This window comes from Heterocephalus glaber, unplaced genomic scaffold (genome assembly GCF_053883595.1).
Source record: "Heterocephalus glaber isolate CG9 unplaced genomic scaffold, H.glaber_assembly_v1.0 deba00001687, whole genome shotgun sequence".
NCBI classification, from domain to species: domain Eukaryota; kingdom Metazoa; phylum Chordata; class Mammalia; order Rodentia; family Bathyergidae; genus Heterocephalus; species Heterocephalus glaber.
This window is the reverse complement of record NW_028258412.1, coordinates 12,130,447-12,152,936: the sequence shown is the minus strand read 5'-3', so window position 1 is coordinate 12,152,936 and position 22,490 is coordinate 12,130,447. Positions and strand designations below refer to the sequence as shown.

General features: G+C 43.6%; 2 protein-coding genes across 8 annotated transcripts in view; one reads left to right on the top strand and one right to left on the bottom strand.

Moving 5' to 3' along the window:
* The first annotated feature begins 2,244 nt into the window (after nucleotides 1–2,244).
* On the top strand, nucleotides 2,245–12,283 carry Alkbh2 (alkB homolog 2, alpha-ketoglutarate dependent dioxygenase). Of its 3 annotated transcripts, none has more exons than XM_004843634.4 (4): nucleotides 2,245–2,348; nucleotides 2,913–3,303; nucleotides 4,906–5,104; nucleotides 11,960–12,283. In XM_004843634.4, the coding sequence occupies exons 2-4, from the start codon at nucleotides 3,024–3,026 to the stop codon at nucleotides 12,264–12,266; spliced, it is 786 nt and encodes a 261-aa protein (XP_004843691.1). In that variant the 5' UTR covers nucleotides 2,245–2,348; nucleotides 2,913–3,023; the 3' UTR covers nucleotides 12,267–12,283. The 3 variants fall into 3 exon arrangements, with proteins under 3 accessions (XP_004843691.1, XP_004843690.1, XP_004843692.1); XM_004843633.4 differs by lacking the exon at nucleotides 2,245–2,348 and adding an exon at nucleotides 2,606–2,790; XM_004843635.4 differs by lacking the exon at nucleotides 2,245–2,348 and adding an exon at nucleotides 2,681–2,838.
* Usp30 (ubiquitin specific peptidase 30) overlaps nucleotides 4,902–22,490 on the bottom strand; it is a 37,638-nt gene continuing 20,049 nt past the window's right edge. For 4 of the 5 annotated variants that reach the window (XM_021257331.2, XM_004843632.4, XM_021257332.2 and 1 more), the window contains 6 exons: nucleotides 21,484–21,543; nucleotides 20,932–21,018; nucleotides 20,061–20,141; nucleotides 19,744–19,963; nucleotides 17,041–17,161; nucleotides 4,902–15,449 (listed from right to left, as the gene is read on the bottom strand). In XM_021257331.2, the coding sequence (XP_021112990.1) occupies nucleotides 15,185–15,449; nucleotides 17,041–17,161; nucleotides 19,744–19,963; nucleotides 20,061–20,141; nucleotides 20,932–21,018; nucleotides 21,484–21,543 (834 nt within the window). In that variant the 3' untranslated portion in view covers nucleotides 4,902–15,184. The remainder of the gene's footprint in view (nucleotides 15,450–17,040; nucleotides 17,162–19,743; nucleotides 19,964–20,060; nucleotides 20,142–20,931; nucleotides 21,019–21,483; nucleotides 21,544–22,490) is intronic. The other variant, XR_015446237.1, reaches the window with a different exon arrangement.

The following is a 22,490-nucleotide window of genomic DNA, read 5'->3' as shown; positions in this document are numbered from 1 at the left end:
GTGCGGGTGGGGGGTCGCGCACAGCCCTAAGGGCGAGTTTTGGCGTGGTCCCAGCTGGAAGTCCTGCTTCCTCATTCATTTAGTCTGTGCTTCCCACCTCCGCCTTAGGGCATGTTCTTCCGCCTCTCCGAAGGAAAAAAAAGTATTTGCACTATTAGGGGTGCAGTGGGAATGTAAGGAGCCTTATAGTGTTAATTGAGCTTTTATACACGACTCATCCACTTTTCACAACCTGTTTTACCGAGGGCAAACGTGTTTAAAGCAAGCATTTTGCCAAATCTATAAATCTTGGGGAAGACGTTAAGATCATGGAGGGTTAACTCCAAACTATTCATTCCTGGATGGCACTACCATAACCTGCCCGCCCTAGTACTCACATCCAGGATTCTTTTCTTTTCTCCCCTTCTCCCATCTCCTCCCCAAGTATTACTGATATTCAATCAGCAATATCTCCTTTTTGTTATTTCTCCAAAACAACTGCAGTTTTTCCATCTTCTGGCTACAAGCCCAGTTGGTCTTTTTTCCCGCCACTTTGCTCACCACTGATCAAATCAAAGGAGGCCATATATTTTGGTAAAAGCGATAAAAGGATTTATTCAACAAAAGCTCCGGAGGAGATGGAGGGGCCTGTTTGCCTCTAGTTACCATCTCCCCCTGTTCAGGCGGACAAGGGCCTTTTACAGTAAGGCAGGAGCCAGAGATAATGCAGATCACACTTGTTTTATCACTTCCAGCCATCTTCAGCTCCTGTTCCCTTTCTTGTGGAAAGGCAAGGGTGCTTGCTCCAGGCCTCCTTGTGTCAGCATCTTCATATTCTGCCACTTCTTTGGGGCTGAGGAAAGGAAGGGGTGTTGGTTTTGTGCCCAACAGGGCAAAGTTTGGAGAAGTTGCTTATCTCTAAAAGAAAAAAAATTCTTTCAAAGTTCCGTTTTGCAGAGCTTCACTTTTTGAAGTTTGTGATATTCAAAAATAAAAGTTGAAAAAAAAAAGAAATGTAAATTTCATCACAAACACCCCCCTGCCCCGGGTTAAAACTCACCTGTTTCCAAGGTGCTTAGAATAATGCCCCACTTTCATACCCAGGTCTCCTGGCACCTTCCCTTTCTGACTGCAGCCTTACTACCTAGTCTGTTTCTGAGATCTTGGGCTGGACATACCAGCTTGTCCTGCTGAGGCCTTCATACCCTGCACAGCTTTCCTTCTGCCTGGAAAGCTTCATCTCTATGCTCAGGACCCTTCCCTGTCGGGCCTTCTCCTGCCCCACCTTCCAGCCTACTGCTGTTCTATAACTACAATGCTGAAATGGAAAAAAAGAAAAGACAGAGCAGAGACTGACAGTCTCAAAGCTTGGCAGAGATTGACGGGGTCAAGGCTGACAGTTAAGATTTGCCCCTTCTGCAAAACCCACAAAGGTAAAAAATAAATAAATAAATAAACCCACAAAGGTCATTGTGCTGGCAAGATGAACTGCTGAAACACAGCTGCCTACCTCCCTATGTCTTAAAGGTAGACTGTAAAAACAACATTTACCTCCACCTCCCTACCCTTTGCTAAGTTCTGCTTCTGTAAAATTCTGCTGGCTCCCCCGCCCTGGCTTAGAATAGATAAATATGAGAACAAACGGAGAAACGGGGCTCAAACTCTGGAAGGTGACTTCTGTTGGGCCCGCTAACTAGCGAATAAAACCTGCCTTTCCCTTCAATTTTCTGAGTGCTGCTCTCCTCCTTGGTCTGCCTGCCCTCCGAGTGCCATTTCAATACTACACAAAATTATCTCATTTATACTTGTTTCTTTTTCTCTCTATCTCCAAAATGTAGCCTGGATGAGGACAAGAACTTGAGCCTCGCTGCCAGCGCCCAGGACAAGGAGTGTAAATTTAAGAAAGGAGAGAGCTCACGGTTGAACAGCATTTGTATAAAATTAAACATGTAAAATCGGGCGTGGTAGTGCACGCCCATAATCTCAGCATTCTAGGAGGCTGAGGCAAGAAGATTCTGACTTTGAGCCCAGCCTAGGTGACAATAGTGGGGCCAGGTTTCAAAATAAAAAAGGGAGGGGAGGAGTCTGAGGCTGTAGCTCAGGAAGCAGGGCCTGGATTCAATCCCCAGTACCAAAAAAGAAGGGAAAAACCCCTTAGCCTCCGGATTTTATTTCACGGTGGGGGGGGGTGGACAAGCTGCAGAACAAATTATTGTACAGAACAAAACAGCGCAATGCCAGCGATGCGTTGGGCGGCCGAGAGATGGCGCAAGCAGGCCGAGGGCGGAGGGTGTTGCCAGTCAGCAAGCGCTTCCCTGCTCGCAGCGGAAATGCACAGGCGCACGGGCGCTGCGCAAGCTGCGGGAGGGGTGAGTGTTTTTCCCGCCAGCCAGGGCGGAGCTGAGAGTTTAAAAGGAAAACTTTCCATCCCCAACCACCACCACCCCCATCCCCGCATGTGTTACAGTTCTTATTTCTATCACAATGGGGGTGTGGGGCTTGGCCCCTTTGACTCGCTCTGGTCACCTTAATACTGACCGTAGGGCGGTCACTTACCAATTCCGCCTCCTCCGCGTTGCGGCCCGGAAGTAGAGACCCTGCTTGTCTGGGTTTCTTTGGGCAATCCCTGAGACCCTCTGGGTATCGGTGACCCCATCTGTAAAATGAAGGCCCGGCATTTAGTTTTCAAAGATGGCCGTGGCTTGTCAATTCCTAGGAAGGATTTCTTTAAAAGTTACCCGGCTTGGATGTGGAGTGTGGGCATGTAGGTTTTTGCATGCTACCCAGCTGACTTCTCTTGTTTGTGTTTTGGTAAGCTTATCTCCCAGCCCCAGCCAGCTGATCGTAATGCACAGCCAGGTAATTGTGGGAGACCCTGGGCCTGTCCCTAATGGCCCTTCCAAGTTTTAATGCTCTCTACAATTCCTTTCTAGGGCATGGTTATAAACTTCAATGAATAGATTTTTCATCCAGGACAAAATCTGGGGCCTCTTTCTTTCTCCTGCTTCCCCACCGACCTCCACTTGTTACTGCAGAAAGAAAGGATGAAACGATTCCTGATGAAACGAGCTCAAGGAGATCATGTGGGAAAAGGGGAGCAGCAAGAGCAAACTGAAGAAGAGCCAGCTACCTTGGACAAAGACCCAGGCGGCCCAAGAAAGAGGCCCAGGAGAGAGACCAAGGAAAGGGCCAGCCACGAGGCAGGCTCCAGCTGGCGGCACATCCGGGCTGAGGGCCTGGACTGCGATTACACAGTCCTGTTTGGCAAAGCTGAGGCAGATGAGATTTTCCAAGAGTTGGAGAGAAAAGTAGAATATTTTACAGGTAAGGAGAGGACTCTGGATGTGTGCATTGAACGCTTGTTTCATAAAACTAGTGATCTTATGTTTGGAGAAATTTGAACTCAGCCTTGTTGATGGATTCAACAAATAGTCTCTGGATACCTCTGAGCTTGGGCTACAGAGTTGAAAAAAGCAGGATTGACTGACCACCAGGAGCTAACAGATGACTACAGTGACTCTACCTGGCTACTTGTTGACAAGGCTCACTTGGGAAAGTTAAAAAAAAAAAATTAACTATGCTGCTGCTATGGGAGACCAATTGAATTAGAATAGCTGGGGATGCAGCCTGGGCATCAGTGTTTTAAGAAACTTCCAGGGACTGGGGATGTAGCTCAGTGGTAGGGCACTTGCCTAGCATAGCAATTGCGGCCCTGGGTTCAATTCCTGCACCAAGGTGGTGGTGAGGCTTCGAAGTGACTAATGTGCAGCTAAGGTTTGGAATCACTGGTCTGGTGGGAGAGATGGTGAATAACCAGACAATTCCTCTTTCTTAGTGCTGAGTGGTTCTCAGCCTCCCCTGGAGAACTTGTTGCTAGGCAGAACTCTGATGGGAGGGTCCCATGTAGTCTCATTTCTAAGGAGTTGGCAGGTGATACTGATGCTGCTGGTCTGGGGACCAGAGGTTGAGAACCATTGATCTACCCTGTGATGAGCACAACAGTGGCCTGCCCCAGCCTGGGCTAAATGAGCCTCACCTGTCCCACAGCCACAGGCCCGCAGGCTGACAAAACCGTCCACTGGTGCAAACTTACCTTCATTGCACTCAAAGCTCAGTCTTTCTGCTTCCTCTTAAGGCAATAAAGCAATAGTGTTTAAGAAAAAGTGACTTCAGGCCCTGTCTTTCTAAGTGTAAGACAAGAATTCCTTTTTTTTTTTTTAAGACTGGGGTTTGAACCCAGGAGCTCTCTCTCCCACTGAGCTACATCCCCAGCCCTTTATTTATTTATTTATTTATTTTTATTTTTTGGTACTGGGGATTGAACTCAGGACCTTGTGCTTTTTGAGGCAGGCAGGCGGCAGCATCACTGAGCTAAATCCTAGGCCCCCCTTTTTATTTTTTGAGTGTCTTGCCAGGTTGCCCCAGGCTGGCCTTGAACTCATGATTTTCCTTCCTCGCCCTCCCAAGTGCTGGCATTACAGGCATGTATGCGCCACTAGATCCAGCTAAGAACCATGTAATGGTTCCTACATGAAAATTTGGGGCAGGCCACAATGATTTTTTTTTTTCCAGTACTGGAGACTGAACCCAGGGTTCTGCACTGAGCTACATTCCTAGCCCTTTTTAATTTTTTGAGACAGGGTCTCCCTAAGTCACTGAGTTGCCCAAACTGGGCTCAAATTTGTGTTCTTCCTATCTCAGTTTCCCAGAGTGACAGGATTACAAGCATGCACAACCATGGCTGGCTGCCACAATGAATTTTTGAGGAGGTCATCCCCCATAGGGTAGAACACAACAAAATGAAGAACAGGGAAATGTTATTCCTCTTTCCCTTCGACTCTGGAATACTCAGGGAGTGTGTTGAGCACTTGTGCCCCTGCATCTCTGACTGTCCACAGGAATGGAACTGCTGTTTCATCTGCACAGGTGCGCTGGCCAGGGTCCTGGTGTTTGGGAAGTGGCACAACGTGCCAAGGAAGCAGGCGACATATGGCGATGCTGGGCTGACCTACACGTTTTCGGGCCTTACACTGTCTCCAAAGCCCTGGATCCCAGTGCTAGAGCGTGTGCGGGACTGCATCTCTGGAGTGACAGGACAGACTTTCAACTTTGTGCTTGTCAACAGGTGACACCTCCCGTTTGGTAGACTTTTTGTTTGGTTTGGTTTGGTTTGGTTTGGTTTGGTTTGGTTTGGTACCGGGGATTGAACTCCAGTCCTTGAGCTTGCGCAGCAGGTGGCGAAACCACTGAGCTAAATCCCCAGCCCTGGTAGACTAAGTTTTGTACGTCTCTGTCTCTTTGAAGCAGGTTTGGGATTCCGCCATACTTCATTCATTTGTACAAATCTTCCATAGTGCACCAGGGGCAGAGTAGTGCCACAGCGTGAGCTCAGTGTATCTTTGTGGCACTTGTGTGCAGTAGGAGGTGAGGGAGGACTAACTCATGAACAGACAGTTGGGCTAGGTTATTTCAGATGGTGTTCAGAGGGTCAGAGGAGAGCGCTGGGGCAGTGCCATGTGAGCTGGTAACTAAATGAAAAGCTCAAGTTGCAGCCAGCCTGCAGAGTACAGAACGGACCTGGACTGTGCAGCAGGGATGCCTCTGGTATGGCTGTGTCTTAGTCACTTTCTCATCATTGGGACACAGTACCCGACATCCACAACTTAAAAGGAGGAGAGGTTTATTTTGGCTCACAGTTTCAGTCCAGTCTGTGGGCTCCAAGGCAGAAATGGCAGGGCAGAGGGGCCTGGAGGAGGACAGCTCCTCAGATAGTGGTAGCCAGGAAGCTGAGAGAAGAGGAGCCAGTGAGAGAGATGTACACCCTTCCAGGTCACCCCCCCACACCTCATAACAGTAAGCCAGGTATATTGGTCCCATAATCCAATCATGTTCCACACACATGAGGCTTTGGGAGGAACATTCCAGATCTAAACAATAACATTCCTTCCCTGACCCCCTCAAATGACTCATGTCCATCTCTTTATGTAAAATGCATTTAGTCCATTTGTAAGAGTCACCGAAGTCTTAACTGTTCCAGCACTACTGAAAAATCCAAGTCCAAAGTCTCATCTCAAGACTCAAAGCAAACTCTCAGCTGCGAACCCCTGTAAAAATCAGAAAGTTAAACAGTACTGATATACAGTGGCATGTGGTGAACATTTCCATTCCAAAAGGGAGGAAAGGGTGGACAGAAAAGAATAGGACCAAAGCAAGAGAGAAACCCAGCAGGGCAAACATTAAATCCTGTAGTTCATGTTCAGCAGTCAGGGCAAGTTGTGGCCAGATGTGAACTCTGCAAGGCTTGGACAGCCCCATGTCTTGTAACAATGCCAGTCACAGCTCTTATGGCCTCTCTCTTAGAGTGGCTTTGCTCCCTACCAGCAGACATTCCAAGTTCTTGGCATCTCCAGCTTTCTGGGGTCTTCTCTGCACTTTCTGCTTCACTCTCACAGGTTCATACACTGCCCTCTCGGGGGCACACTACCTGGCCTCCCAGGCCTTTCTCTGAAATCTGGGTAGACGCTTCCATAACCCCATAGCTGTTCTTGAGCAGGGTACCCTGGAGCTCTCTTCTCAAAGCAGTCTTTGCACATTGGACCCTGCAAAGGGCAGGCTGGCTGATTTCTAAGATGCCTTCAACCCATCTTTCCTGTTGTACTGATAGCAGTGTATACTTTTGTTTGCACTTTGGTTCACAAACAGAAGCATTTGGCAAAATTTTGTTTTTGTTTGTAAACTCTGCATCAGGTGACAAACATGACCACAGCCATCTTTCCCAGCAAACACAAACATGCCCAAAATCATAGAACAAAGTAAGTTCATGAACCAAGGTACCAATGTATGAAGTATTTGGCTTTTTTTTTTTTTTTTGTACCAGGGATCGAACTCAGAATTCAGGACCTTGTGCTTGCTAGGCAGGCAGTGGAACCACTGAGCTAAATCCCTGGCCCCCATTTGGCTTCTTTTTAATGTTAATCTTTTCAACAACATCACTCCCAAAGGCACCAGCTTTGCAGGCTCTAACTTTCTGGCTAAGCTTTATATCATTTAGCTCTGGATTTTGCTCCTGATTTTCAATGTAGATCTGATTAAAAGCTGCCAACAGTATGTGTGCTACGGCTTGAATGCTGGGATGCTTTAAAATTTCCTCCACCAGATTAATTAGTCCACTGCCCCTAATCTCAGTCTCTTGCAAAGTCTTAGTACATGGGCAAAATGTAGACAGACTTTCTGGCAGAGCATCACACACGTGGTCTTTAGCCCAGCTGCCAATGGAGTCCTTGTTCTCAACTGAAAACTCAAGCTTGGCCTTTCCCATCTGCATTTCTGTCAGTTACCTGGACTTCTGAGCTCTGACAGCTCTCCCATAAAGCTCAGTTTACAGCATTCTAGAGCTTTTCTAGGGCCGGGGATTTAGCTCAGTGGTTTCCCCGTCTGCTGCGCAAGCGCAAGGACCTGAGTTTGATCCCCGGTACCAAAAAAAAAAAAAAAAAGACATTACTATTTTGGGCCAGGGATTTAGCTCAGTGGTTTTGCCACCTGCTGTGCAAGCGCAAGGACCCAAGTTCAATCCCCATTACCAAAAAAAAAAAAAAGAGGTTGTCTGAGCTTTTTTTTTTTTTCCATTAACTTTATTGGTACATTTTAGGTATAAAATACAGTTACATTCATCATTGGGATCTTGTACCATTACTTGAGTATCTTGGTTCTTATTTTTTTCCCCTTCCCTTGCCCTCCCTTTACCCCCTCCACCCTTCCCTATTTGCAAAGACTTTGTTTCCATTTTTTTCCTCTTCTCATATTTTTTCCTTTCTCTTTTTTCCCTTCCCCTACCCCTCCCAATTCCCCTGCTCTTTTAGACCTTTTCTTCCTATTACACAATATCAGTTATACATTTTTAAAATTACAATATTAAGATCTAGGAGACATTACCACAGATTTTACAGAATTTAAAAAGATATGGAAAGCATATTACAAAAATCTTTTTTGAAATAAATTTGACAACTTCTAAGAAGTAACTTGGAAGACAAATTAAGGAAACTAACTCTGGAGGAAATATAAAATTTGAATAGCACCTATTAAAGAAAGTATATTCCTAGCTTGAAAACCTACCTATATGACAACAGCGGGCTCACAAACATTTTAACTGATAAATTATATCAAACAATTAAAGCAGAAAAAAGAACACTTCTCCCCTCATTTTAGGAACTCAACATTGTGCTAATCCTAAAACTGGATAAAGATAATACAAAAAAGTGTGAACATACATAGAAATTTGTTTAACAAAACAAACTATTAGAAGTCAGATCTGGCAGTATGTAGAAAGTGGTTTTGTTATAGGGATGGCAGTGTTGGTTCAGCATTGGAAGATCCACCCCCAAAAGTCATCATTTTAACAAAGGAAAGGAAAAAGCCATATGATCCTGTCACTAGTTGGAGAAAAAGTATTGGACTAAATTCTACAGCTGTTCATGGTAAAAGCTATCAGGAGACTAGAAGTAGAACAGAACCTTCTCAACCGATTAAAGACATGTACTCCATACTTCCAGCAAAAACGCCTTATATGAATGGAGAAGATACAATGCTTTCTCCTTAAGGTGGGGAACAAGGGCAGATATGCTTACTCTTTATTTGTCCATTAAACTTTGAATCCTAGTCCCCACCAAAATAGTCTGGCAATAAAATGACACAACTAGGATAGGATTGGCACAGCAGAAGCAAAATCTTTATATGTAGATGAAATGATCATCTACAGAGAAAATACTAAGAAATCTCTAGGAGACCCTAGAACTTGTACTTGAATTTAGCAGGATTAGAAAACACAAGGTATATATAAATTCAGGTCTGTGTATACTTGCTATAAATGAAGAATTGGATATTGAAATTTAAAAGTTATGTAGGAGTACAAAGGACCTAGAAAAGTTAAAAACAAAAACAGTGTTGGAAGATGTTTAGTACCTAATTTTAAGACTCCTTCTAAAGCTACGGTAATCAAGGCAGTGTTGGTTTAAGGAAAGACATATAGATCATTGGAATAAAACAGAGAATCTACAAATAGAACCACACATATATGGTCCACTGAGTTTTGAAAGATTATTTAACATTAGCATTTTATAGAATATAAACTCAATTCAAGAGCCGAGGAAGAGATAGAGTTTTCAGCAAACGGCACTAGAACACCTGGTATCCATATATAAAAAAATTAACCTCAACTCTTTTTTTCCATACATGAAAATAATTTGAAGGGATCTATCAACCTAAATAAGAAAGCCTAAAAGTATAAAACTTTAAGAAGAAATTATAAGGGAAAATGTTTATGAATTCAGGGTAGGCAAGAACTACCTAGGATACAAAAAACATGATGTATAAAAGAAAAAAAATTGATAAATGAGATTCCATCAAAATTTAGAACTTTAAATGACATCATTAAAATGAAAAGTAGTCCTTAAACAGACCATATTTACAATGCATATAACCTATGACTAGAATATATAAAGAATTCTTAGAGCTCATTAATAGACAACCCAATTAAAATGTAGACATAAGAAGATGATAAATAGCCAGTATAGCACAAGGAATGGTGTGCAACTCTAGAATCAGAAAAATACTAATCAGTACAATAATAAGATTGAATTTAAAAAAAAAGATTGAATTATACACTCATTAGGGAGATGAAGTTAAAAATTTTAAAAGCCTTGTCATGACCTTTTCTTTTTGTTGGATTCTCCCCCTTTGTGTTTAATTTGTCACGCCCAGTGGATTCATTCTGCTGGGTTTCCTGGGGTGTGATCCTCATTGTCTTTTCCTAGGGTATTGTCTAAAATTTTTTGGAGTGCCGGTTTAGTATTCATGAAGTTCCTGAGGTGCTCTTTATCATGAAAGTATCTTATTTCTCCATCAATTTTGAAAAATAGTTTTGCAGGGTATGTCAATCTGGGTTGGAGGCTGTTTTCCTTTAGGGCTTGAAATACATCACTCCAAGCTCTTCTTGCCTTGAGGGTTTGCATTGAGAAGTCTGCTGTGATTCTGATGGGCTTTCCTTTGTATGTGATTTGTTTCTTTTCTCTCACTGCTTATAGAATTTTGTTCTTCTGTTGGATTTCTGGAATCCTAACTATTATATGCCTACGTGTAGATTTTTTTTTGATTAAGGCTAGCTGGAGTCCTATATGCCTCACTTATCTGTATGTCAAGTTCTTTTCCCCTCCTTGGGAAGTTTTCTGCCATCACTTCTGTGAACAGTTTTTTAATGTCATCTGCACTCTCTCCTCTTTCTTCATTGACTCCAGTCTTATGTTATTCTTCTTTGCATCGTCTAGCAGCTGCTGGATTGATTTCTCATGGTCCCTTACAATTTTAAAGCAATTTTTCTTTTCCTGGTCACTAATTGCAATCTTATCTTCTATATCTGAAATTCTGTCCTCACATTGGTTCATTCTGCTGCACAGACTTTCCATGAAGTTTTTAATCTCTTGGAAATCTGTTTGTATCTGTTTTATGGATTCCATTTGTTTCCTATGTTGGGATTCCATCATGTTCCTCAGATTGTCTATTTTTTTATCTGTGTCCTCTCTAGATTTATTAATGTCTTGCACCATGAGCACAATCTTTGCTGTTATCTGAGTAATTATTTCTGATTTCATTTTTCCCAGATCCTCTTTTGTTGCCAGTTCAGAGTCCAGGTGGTTGAGTATCAGATTGTTCCATCTCGTTTCCCTTTGGGGTTGCTGTAGGTGATCCAGAAGTCTGTTTTTGAGGCTTGTTTATGTGTCTTCTCATTTCCACCGGGGGTGTGGGGGGGTGCTTCTGGCACCCACACGGCTCACTTTCTCTGCCTTAGGAGCTTGGGAAGGCAGCAGGGGAGCTTCCTTCCGGGTGCTGGGACCGACTGAGCTTCTCTGCCCTAGGAGCCTGGGATGGAGTTGGGGAGCTTCCTTCCAGGTGCTGGGACTGGCTCACCTTCTCTGCCCTAGGAGCCTGGGATGGAGGCGGGGGAGCTTACTTCCGGGTGCTGGGACCGGCTGAGCTTCTGTGCCCTAGGAGCCTGGGATGGAGGCGAGGAGCTTCCTTCCAGGTGCTGGGACCGGCTGAGCTTCTCTGCCCTAGGAGCCTGGGATGGAGGCAGGGAGCTGTCTGAGCTTTTCTAGATGGCATCTCCAAAGCTTTCCAAACTCCTCCCACACACCAGTTCCAAAGGCTTCTGAACCCCTTGCTCAGGCAGTCACAGCAACAACCCCATTCCTGGTATCAAAATCTGTCTTAGTCACTTGCTTATGGCTGGGGCATAATACCCAACATTCACAACTTAAAAGAGGAGATGTTTATTTTGGCTTATGGTTCTAGTCCATGATCAGTTGGCTCCAAGGCAGATAGCAGGACAGAGGGACCTGTGGAGGAAAGCTGTTCACATCAAGGTAATCAGGAAGCAGAGAGAGAAGGAAAGAGTCAGTGAGAGACCCTTCCGGGTCATGTCTCCTGTGACCCATCTCCACCCAGACCCCACCTCTTAACAGCAAGTCAGCTCACCACATGATCTAATTCTTCCATACATGTGAGGCTTTGGGGGGACATCCCAGATCTAAACCATCACAGGCTAGAAGGCAATGAATGAGGGAGATGGGTAAGATGCACTCAGAGGTAGGCAGGGAGGGGCCAAACTGGGCAAGGAAAGGGAGTTTACTTTAGTGTAGGGAGGAGTTATTTTATGTGTCAGAGCATTATGTATACATACCATGAGATGAGATTTTAGCTGCTTTAACTGTGTTTTCAAGCTGGAGGACAAATAGGACTGGGCTACCAATAAGGATGCTTCAGTCAGGCCTTTTCTGGAGACCCAGGTGAGGACTTAAAGGTCCTGCAGAAACATGGTGGGGAGGCCAGCACACAGAGCATCATTTCACACTGCAAGAAAACGAGGAGCCTGCAGTGTTGGTGAGTCACAGGAGGGGGTTATTCTAAACTGTGCTTGTTTTCTCTGCAGGTATAAAGATGGGTGTGACCATATTGGGGAGCACCGAGATGACGAAAGAGAACTGGCCCCAGGAAGCCCCATTGCCTCTGTCTCCTTTGGGGCCTGCAGAGACTTCATTTTCCGGCATAAGGAGTCCCGGGGGAAGAACCCCTGCCAGAGGGTAGAGGTAGTCAGGCTGCAGCTGGCCCACGGAAGCTTGCTGATGATGAACCCCCCTACCAACACTCATTGGTATCACAGTCTTCCTGTCCGCAAGAAGGTCCTGGCTCCAAGGGTCAATCTGACATTTCGTAAAATTTTGCCTACTAAGAAATAAAGTTTTTTAACAATTCATACTTCTGTTTTCTATTTTTTTTCTTTTTTCCTCAATACTGGGGATTGAACGCAGGGAAATTCTACCACAGAACTCTATCCCCAGCCCTTTTATTTTTTGGTACCAGGGATCGAACTTGGGTCCTTGCACTTGTGAGGCAGGTGGCTGAACCACTGAGCTAAATCCCCGGCCCCTCCAGCCCATTTTTATTTTGAGAGGGTCTTGGTATGTAGCCCAGGTGGGACTGTTACGGCTTGTATCCAGATGTCCCCCCAAAGCCTCATGCACTCATAGGTGGGGCTTTTCAGAGCTGGTTGAATCTGGGGTGTGTGGTACTAAATAGGTCCAATGATTGGCTTATGGACAAGCCCACTGGGTATGGGTGGCACCACCCAAAAGGCTTGTAGCCTGGGTGGGATAAAAGGGAAAAGGAGGCTTGCTTGTTGCTTGCTGCCTGCCACACCATGAACTGTTTCTCCTTTGCAATGCCCCTCTGCCTTGGAGCCAGCCTACTATGGACTGAAACTTCTACAGACTGTGAGCTGAAATAAACCTTTCCTCCTTTAACTTGTGAGTGTCAGGTATTTTGTCCTAGCAATGAGAAAATTAACAAGACAGGGACTTAAACTTGTGATCCTCCTCCCTCAGCCTCCCAGTGTGGTGGAATTTCAGGTGTGTGCCACAGCACATGGCTTCTATTTTCTCTCTGCCTGAGAAGAAGCTGGCATTTCCTCCAAAAGTACACAGAAGCAATTTAATAAAAGCAATGCACCATTCAAAAAGAGGATAATCTGTATCAAATCAGCAAATTAGAAGAGAAATACCAGTTGATTTTTTTCCTAACAAAATGATTCTTTTATTGCTATAATACATAGCAGATACAAAAGTACCTTTAGCAAATACATAAATCAGCAGTTATGGCATAAACTAGTTTAAATTTTTCCAAAAAAAAGCTACTGACTTTGTAAATAATTTAAAAGTAGAAACCAGATTATCTGGCTGCTACTTAATGTCTAATAACTTACAAAATGAGGAAGTTAGCTTTCATTAGGCTATCCTTCACATTTACAACCTTTGCTCAAACCTCGGCCTGACCAAAGACCTGCTCAACACCTGAACGTCTGAAGGCCTGTCCTTCCACACATACCTCTTCGAGGGCTAATTTCAGAGTCAGCACTGGAACAATAGCATTACTCAAAGCTACCCTTTGCAATGCATTTCAGGTCACAGAATCCTTTGTTCCCCCAGACTCAGGTCAAACAAGCGCAGTCATTTCATCCTCAAAGCCAAGGTCTACAGGGCCAACAGTGAAAGATCAGGAGATTCAAGCTGCTCCTTTTAAACCAATGTCCACAGCCTGAAGAACCTTCACAGTATATTCTATCGGCAGGGAGAGTTACTGAGTCCTCAGGATGCACATTGCGCCCGGCCACATGGTGATCACCTGGGCTTCTTGCACTTTTAGCTAATGCCAAAGGCACGTCTGGAAGGTTCTGCCAGCTTACCCCCAACAGAGAAAGCAGAGTTCTCAGCCTAACCTCAGGTGACCTTTTAGATAGGTCTGATTTCAAATCTTATCTCTGAAGAGTCAGTTTGAATTTGATATCCTTTATAAAAAATTTTTAATTACAAACTTAGCTAAAACAGAGAGACTGTGTCATCAAAATGCCTTCTTCAGCCCTGGGCTGCATTCAAGAGACTTATCTGAAAAGAGAAGAAAATGCTCGGTATACTGTTCTTGTATTAAGCTACTGGAAACAAAGAATAAATTTAGAATATGGACCTAGAACACAACGGCAACATAGGCGTCCACTGTAGTTATGGAAGTTTGAAAAATCAGATGCAGCCTCCTCCTGTGGTAAGGGCTGACCTCGAATCTAACCCTCCATTGTGCAAATGAGGACACAGACGTCCAGACAGACTGCAGTCCCAGGTCAGCGCCAGTCCTTCCTAATCCAGCTCTCAGTCAAGGCAGCGATTGTCATTTTACAAAGCCCCAAACTCCTACCTGCAGATCTTAAGTGGTCTGCACAGGCAATAAATAAAACAGGAAAAAACTGTCCTTGTGTAAGAAGGAGTTTCCTACAGAGCAGAGCAGTCCCAGGTGCGGCACAGATGCTGAGGTACTTGCTCAAGTCTGGCTAGTCAGTTTTAAAATATAATCATATCTCTCCATCCAGTATACAAAAGATAAAAGTGGCACAGAAGCATTTCACTTAGTTACTGACAAAGTAGTGAAAGAATTTCCCCGGGGGGTGGGGGGCAGATTTGGCAAATGAGACTTTACTACATAAAAAAAATTGAAAGGTTAGAAAAGGCATACAAAAATTGGAGGGAGGTGTTCTTTAGGCATCTTTTAACTGTTCTTTTGATATCCTCCAAGTAACGTGGAAGAAATAGAGCTTTTCAAAAATGTTTATGTTACTCTTGGTCAATGTCTGTTTCTTAGAATGGATGTGCTACAAAAGCAATTGAAAGTGAAAGGCACTTTTTCTTCTTAAATTGTTGCCTTTAATGATTTTTGCAAATTCTTGTCAACAAATTTATGGGCCTGCTTATTAAAAATAAGATCTATGCTAAAAGGTCCAAGGATTCAACAAAGGTAACTCCCCTCTGAGAACACCTAACATATTACAATATAGAAAAGGTGGCTTTCGGAATCTGATTTCTTTTAATTACCTGTGCTGGGTGAGTAAAAAGACGCTCTAGACACAATGAATGCTTTCTTAACATGATGACACCTCCCAGTGTGTACTGGTAGAGCTGTTTGGGGCTGGCTCCTCTGTGAACCCTGCTCTTAGAACACACTGGAAGGGCAAAGGGCCTTCTAGTGGGGCTGCTTGCATGTGCGCACGGCATGACTTTGCTTTTGTCCTGGACAGTGTGGACAGCTCTACCAGATCCAGGTCGGGGCTGGCCAGTCACTCCTCACACTTGTACTCCTGGCCCTGGTGCTGAACCCTGGAGAGAACCCGTTCATAGAACAGCAGGTAAGCACTGGAAGACAGGACCTCCTGTAGGCTGGCTTTTCGGACAGTGTCATCTGAAATCCACAGCCACTGGTTGCTGGTGGAGAGAGGGTTCTTGGTCGAAGGCGGGGACCGTCGGTAAGTGACAAAGTGTCCAGAGTGCATGTCTCCATGGTGGACGACAACGGCCATCAGCCGAAAAAGGTATGTGGAGGAGCTGAACAATGGGAACAAATTTGAGGTGCTTATAAATAGAAGGAGGCCTCATAAAAAAAAAAAAAAAAAGAGAATTCTAGATGTTAAACATTAAGGGATTGGTACAACAGCACAGTGGACCCTTGACTACAGACTCAATTTGTTCGTGAGGACTGGCTATAACTCATGTTGGTCAATTGAAGGCTCAGGGTCCTCCACACAGCCCTCAAAGTCTCTCTCCTATATAATTTTATTTTATTTATTTTATTGTTTGTTTTGGTACCGGGGATCGAACTCAGGTCCTTGTGCTTGCAAGACAGACGACAGAACCACTGAGCTAAATCCCCGACCCTCTCCTGTATAATTTTAGGCCGCACTTTCTTCCAGGCAGATCTCAGTGTACTTAGAGAGACACTGGGCCAGGATTTCTCAGTTAACCCCACACAGGAAAGGATGTTGTAATGTTCCCTCCAGAACTCTTTAAGGGTTAAATCTGTATCTCAGACCATCTGGAAGCACAAGTGGCTGGCATTCAGGTCGTAACTCAAGACTTTGGTCATAAGTTAAAACTAAAATTCCAGTCATAACCCAAGTTGTTTATTTGTCAGGCTGGTTGTAACCCAAGGGTCCACTGTATGCCCGTAGCAACTGAATACTATACAACCACTGAAACACAGATCTGTAGGGCTGGGGATTTAGCTCAGTGGTTCCAGCACCCACCTCGAAAGCTCAAGGTCCTGAGTTCAATCCCCAGTACCAAAAATAAAAATAAAAATAAATTTAAAAAAATAAAAAAACATAAAAAGAAACACAGATCTGTATTTATTGGTAAGGCAGGATGTCTAGTCTCTGAGTACATATGTAATTTGTGTATATATGGATGCCTGTATCAAGTGATTATGTGTATATTTGTAATGTGTGTAGAATATGTGTATGCATATTAATTAGTATCTAGATGGTATTCCCAGAAATTTAAAATTTTCTTTGTACTTTATACCTACATATTTATCACTCATGCATGTATATACATAAATTTTATGTACCTTTATAATTCTATTTATTTATTTATTTATTTATTTATTTATTTATTTATTTATTTTTGGTACTGGGGATCTACCTCAGGACCTTGAGCTTGTGAGGCAGGCACCAGAACCACTGAGCTAAATCCCCGGCCCTGTTTTTTTTAAAATGATTTCCATTTTGAACAAAAATGGGAATGTATAATCAACAGTGAAATTCCAACTTAAAATGACATTTAAAAATAAATCTTTAGGGGCCGGGGATTTAGCTCAGTGGTTCCGCCGCCTGCCTCACAAGCACAAGGACCCGAGTTTGATCCCCGGTACAAAAAAAAAAAGAAAGAAAAATTAATCTTTGGCCTGGGATTTTCAGCAGCACCGCATCTGCCTGGCAAGTGCAAGGTCCTGAGTTTGATCCCCATTACCAGGAAAAAAATTAATCTTTACCTCTTCATTAATTTATTTCAAGGAAAAACATTTCAAAAACTAAGTGAGGCAGCAGTCCACAGGGAACAAAGAATGTGTCACTTAGAAGAACAACTCACCTGGGGCTGGGTGAGATTTTTTTTACCAAAAAAAAAAAGAACAACTCACCTGTAGTCAGGAACAGCTGGGAGAGGGAAGGGCATCACAGGTGTCAGGGTTGGCAATAAAGATGGGGAACAGGCGCCATTCATAAAAAGTTGTGTCTTGGGGGCCCCTGGCTGATTCAGAACTGCAAGAGAAAAAACGCCCAAGTTGATGAAAATTAGCAGGGACTTTAGGCTTTGATTACCTTGAAAATGAACTCCCAATAATGATACAAAGAAAAGTACATCTCATTTTATATTACATTGATTCATAAAATTTCCCACCTATTTGTCAGCATACCTAGCACCAGATCTACTGCTAGTCTTGACAACTCTGAATCTTTGAGCATACAATCCCCATTTGCTAAGGACATGCATCAAAGTTAAGCAATATTAGTTGACTGGCTTCTCACCTACACCAAGGTTTCTCAACTCTGGCACTGTTAACATTTTGGGCTAATTCCTCGCTGTGGAGGTGTATGCTGTGCATTCTGCAGGGTTTGTAGCATCTCTAACCTCTACCTGCTAGATGCCAGCCACCCTTCACCTAGTGATGACAACCAATTGCTCAATATGCCTTGTTGCTCTGTGTTGAGTCAATGATCTACACACTCTTTTCTTTTATTCTGTCAGCTTCTAAGGGAGACCCCCAGTGTAAAGCACTAACAAATGTTTATGAGTGTGGGTAAAATAATGAAGGTGGCATTTACATCACTTCAGGTGTTATATTTGGGGGCTTCTATGTACTATGTAGTTCACTGTTGTCATCTTCAACTGTAGCCACCATGCTCTTAACACAGCCGACCTGCACCCAAGCCTGTAGAGGAGGAGGCCAAGGCGAAGAGAGCCTTGATTGAAAACAACAGCTAAAGACTGAGCTGGTTCCCTACCTTAGCTGTTCCTGATGTCCATCTAGTGACCTGGTGAGAAAGACCAAAACGCAGTCTCCCTGAAAGGATGTTTTGCCAGGTCATCCAGTTATAGTTGTAAAGAAGAAAAGGAGTAAGGGTCATAGAGTCAGGAAAGTATGGGGTCCAGGAAGACAGTCTTGACTTCCTTGGGGGCAGTGGGCAGGTGGTGAGGTCAGGTCTGGAGCCTACAGGTCAGTTATCTGTGACTCAAAAGTACTCAACGTGCCACATAAGATATCTTCAGAAAACTGCCAAACACCACATTCTTCTTTTTTGAGACAGGGTCTTGCTATGCAGTTCAGGCTGGCCTTGAACTCACTATGTAGCCCAGGCTGGCCTCGAACTCATGAAGATCCTCCTGCCTCACCCTCCCAAGTTCTGCGATTACAGGCGTGTGCCACCATGCCTGACCAAACACCACATTCTAGGCCAGTGCTGCCATTTGCTATTTGCCTTTGGACCAATCATTTCACCACACAGAGCCTCACTTTTCTCATCAGCATCACTGAGAGTAATAATAGCTACTTTGCCTAACTTGGACCCCATCCACAAGTAACCTCAGCCGAGGACAGTAATAGAATGAGCTAAATAAATAATTCATTAAAGAAGTCATATCAGGGCCGGGGATTTAGCTCAGTGGTTCCACCTCTTTCCCCTCGCAAGTGCAAGGACCCAAGTGGGATCCCCAGTACCAAAAAAAAAGTCAGATCAACCCAATAAGATGTTCAGTGACTGTCAGCAGGACATTTTCTCCCTGTATTTCTTGTATAAATGAGATGACTGTATGCAAGTGAAAAGAAGAGAAAGGAAAAGAATTCACTGGAATGATGTGAGGCAATTGTTGTTTAGTCAAAAGATCAAAAAGCAAGACTGAAATCTTGAGCTTTTTTCCCAAAACTTTTTCATCCGTAGTTTGTTTTTGTTTTTTGTTTTTTTTGTACCAGGGATCGAACTTGGGTCCTTGCTTGCTTGTAGGGCAGGTGATGGAACCACTGAGCTAAATCCCCGGCCCCTCTGTAATAGTTTTTTAAACTATGTATCTCAATATTGTATAATTTTATCGCTGTGCTGGGGATGGAACCCAGGGCCTCACACATGCTAGGCAAGGACTCTACCGCTGAGCTACCCTCCCCCAACCTGTTTCCTTCTTCCCTCCATTTGTCTCTCTCTCCCTTCTTTTCTTGAGTGTGTGTCGCGGGGGAAGAGGGTATAAGGGATTGAATCCCAGGCCTTCACACTGAGCTACATCCCCAGCCATTTTTATTATTTTTTTATTTTGAGGCAAAGTCTCACCAAGTAACTAAGTTGCCCAAACTGGACTCACACTTGTGACCCTCCTGCCTCAGCCTCCCAGAGTACTGGGATTACAGCCATGCACTTCCATGCCAGGTTCCAAGATTTCTTAAGGAGATTAAAATTATACAGTAATGAAGAATGGGGATATAGTTCAGTAGTAGAGCACATGCCTAGCACATGTGAGGTCCTGGGTTCATCCTCAGTATCACAAAAGAAAAGAAATCTTCCCTCTTCCACCCCTAATCCTAATGTTCTTAAGAACAGGGGGAGGAAGAGGATCGAAAATGATCAATATATGTCATATATATATATATATTCAATTACATATACCAATATATATATATATATATATCAATTCCCCCAAATGGATATGAATATTATGTATTGCAAACATATACCAATTTAAATAAAAGAATTTAAGCAACCACTGCATAAGCCTTGAGTTCATGTCATAAAGGACCCAGAAGGTGGTGATGCCAAATTCCTTCTCTGTGGGCCCATGTCTGTCCTTAGGTGCACACCTGGTTTGGGGGCTGACGGCCCATCCTGCAGTTCCAGCACAGGCCCTGAGTTCTCACTCAGTTTAGGGTTGTGCCAACTGGGTTTATGTCCCAGGAGACGGTACTTGTAGATGTCCATCATCAGGAACTCATTGAACTGGACGTGTTCATGCCGCTTCAGAGGCGTGCCATGGCTGGACCAGCTCAGCCGCTGGAGGTGGATGCACAGGCACTGAGGGAGCTGCGAGGGAGGAACGGCACAGAGCTGAGATGTTTCAAGAGCGACACACATGGATCTCTCAAAAGCAAAGTCAGGCAAGTATGTGGCATGGACTCACCTTCCCTAGTTTTAACTGTTTAACAAATGTGGTCCTCTGGTGTTCCACTTTTTCCCTGTTCAATGTTCCTTTTGCTTCAATCTGCAAGAAAACCAACATTTCTCTGCAGAAATCCCTAAAACAGGGCTGGGGATTTAGCTCAGTGGTGCCTCACTTGCCTGACAAGTGCAAGGTCCTGAGTTCAATTCCCAGGACCAGGGGAAAAAATAAATAAAGATTTCTGCACTATAGAACACATGTTGAAATAAATGTACTAATTTAAAAAAAAGAAATCCCTAGAACAGGACATCTATGGCAAGCAGCAGATCAAGCTGGTTTTAATGCCTGCAAACCTGTTGACTGCTACCAGCTGAAATCAACTCAGCTCCCTAGTTACCTGTGATATTTTCATGGATCCCCCTTAATCCTTAAATATCAGTACCATGAACAAAATAGAAAAAGAATCAACACTGGAATTCTGATACTGGCATATAATCTATTTTTTTGTCTGTCTTCAGAATTCAGAATTCTGTCCACACAGTTCCTCTTGATTCAGAGGGTGAAATTCAGTTGTATGGGGGCTGCAAGCAGGCAGCATAGGTGAAAAGGGCAGGATATGAGAGAAACAGGGATGGAGAGGACCACAGCAAAGTGGAAAGGGCATGTCCCTACTGCAGGCATGACATTCTTTTTTTTTATAACATTCAATGAAACGAAACTCATCTGGGAAACAAAACTCCATGGGCAGCTGCTTTCCAAGCCAAGTCAGGTGGAAATGGCGGTGGCTGAAAAGATCCACTGTATATAGGCAGTAGGAGGAGCTCAGGGCCATAGGCATGAGGACACTACAGAGGCACAGAGGCCAGCTGGCAGGGAGATGACACAGGCGTACCTTTGTACAGTTGTCACATACAACATCCCGCACAGACTCCGATGAGATGAAGTGGTGAAGGCAGTGGTCCAGGGTCAATGGATGACCCTGCAGAGAAGAGGGAAATCGGAACAATTCAAAGGTGACTATTAGCAGGTGGCAAGGGAATGCCAGAGCTTTATTTTGGTACAGGTGGTCAATAAAGCTCTGCAAAACTAGGTGTTTTGTGAACAAAGGTGGAACTCAAAGCACTCTACACTGCAACTACTGAGAGATTCAAGAATAAGAGGATGTAATGTAGAAAATTATAGGCTTCCACATCGTTTTAGATATTTTTGAATTTGAGGGGTGTCTGTATGTTTCCAAAAAGTCAAAATTTATACACCAGAATGAAAACCATCCACCTACCCCTCCCTATAACAGGCCCTGTTATCCCACATTAAAGTTCAAGGAGTTCAATGAACCATGTATCTGAATAACATATGGTGTCTAAGGCCCAAGAAAGGCCTCAAAGCCCTTCCAGACTGAAATATTTTCAAAACAGACCCTGAATAAATGTAGATCAGTACATACCCAAGTGGCAGCTGGAATACTTAGTGAAAGGCTATCAAAGGTATCAAATCGAACAGGACTCTGAAACAAATATTGCAGAAAATTCAGAAAGGACTTAGGATCAATTCAATTGATGGAAGATATATGCCTATGAGATGGTTTAATATTTAGATGCTCACATTAACATAGTAAAACATAAAGTACTTAGATGAAAATTCTATTAGAAACAATTTTATAAACTTAATAGCTCCAATAACAGTAAAGAATAGCTTGGAAAGACTGTAAGATTGCAGACCTGACCCAACAATTTTAAGATCGTATGCTGCGGAAATAACTATGAGCACAACTACGGGGATTTTAATCATGGTGTTATTCATAACAACAAAAATTTGCATAGCTGAAGCTGGGCATGGTGGCACATGCCTGAAATCCTAGGATTCCAGGAGGGCTGAGGCAGGAGGATCAAAAATTTGAGCTTAGGGCTGGGGGCTTAGCTAAGTGGTTCTGGCACCTGCCTCACAAGCGCAAGGTCCCGAGTTTGATCCCCAGTACCAAAAAAAAAAAAAATTTGAGCTCAGCTTGGAGAACTTAGCAACTCTGTAAGACTTTCTCTCAAAACTAAAAAATAAAAAAGGGCAGGGTAACAGTGTTAAGGTCATGGGTGCAATGCCCAGCAGGGGGTAAAAACCAAAGAAACCTCTAGGGAGTGATTAAATATGCTATAGCATGTCCACAGAATGAAATAGTATAAGCCAGCCACAGTAGTGCACACTTGTAATTCTAACAGTCTGGGAGACTGATGCAGGAGGATGTAAGTTTGAGCCTAGGCTGAGCAACTTAGCAACTTAAAACCCTGTCCCAGTCAAGGGGGAAAAAAAAAGGAGAAGGGGAAGGGGAAGGAGAAAGAAAAAGAGAAAGAAATAGTATACTAAAAATAATATAGTAGTAGGATGTGTGGTTATGTGGAGAAGTATTCATGTTTTACTACTAACTAACAACAACAAAAAAGTAGGTGATATTAAAAAAAA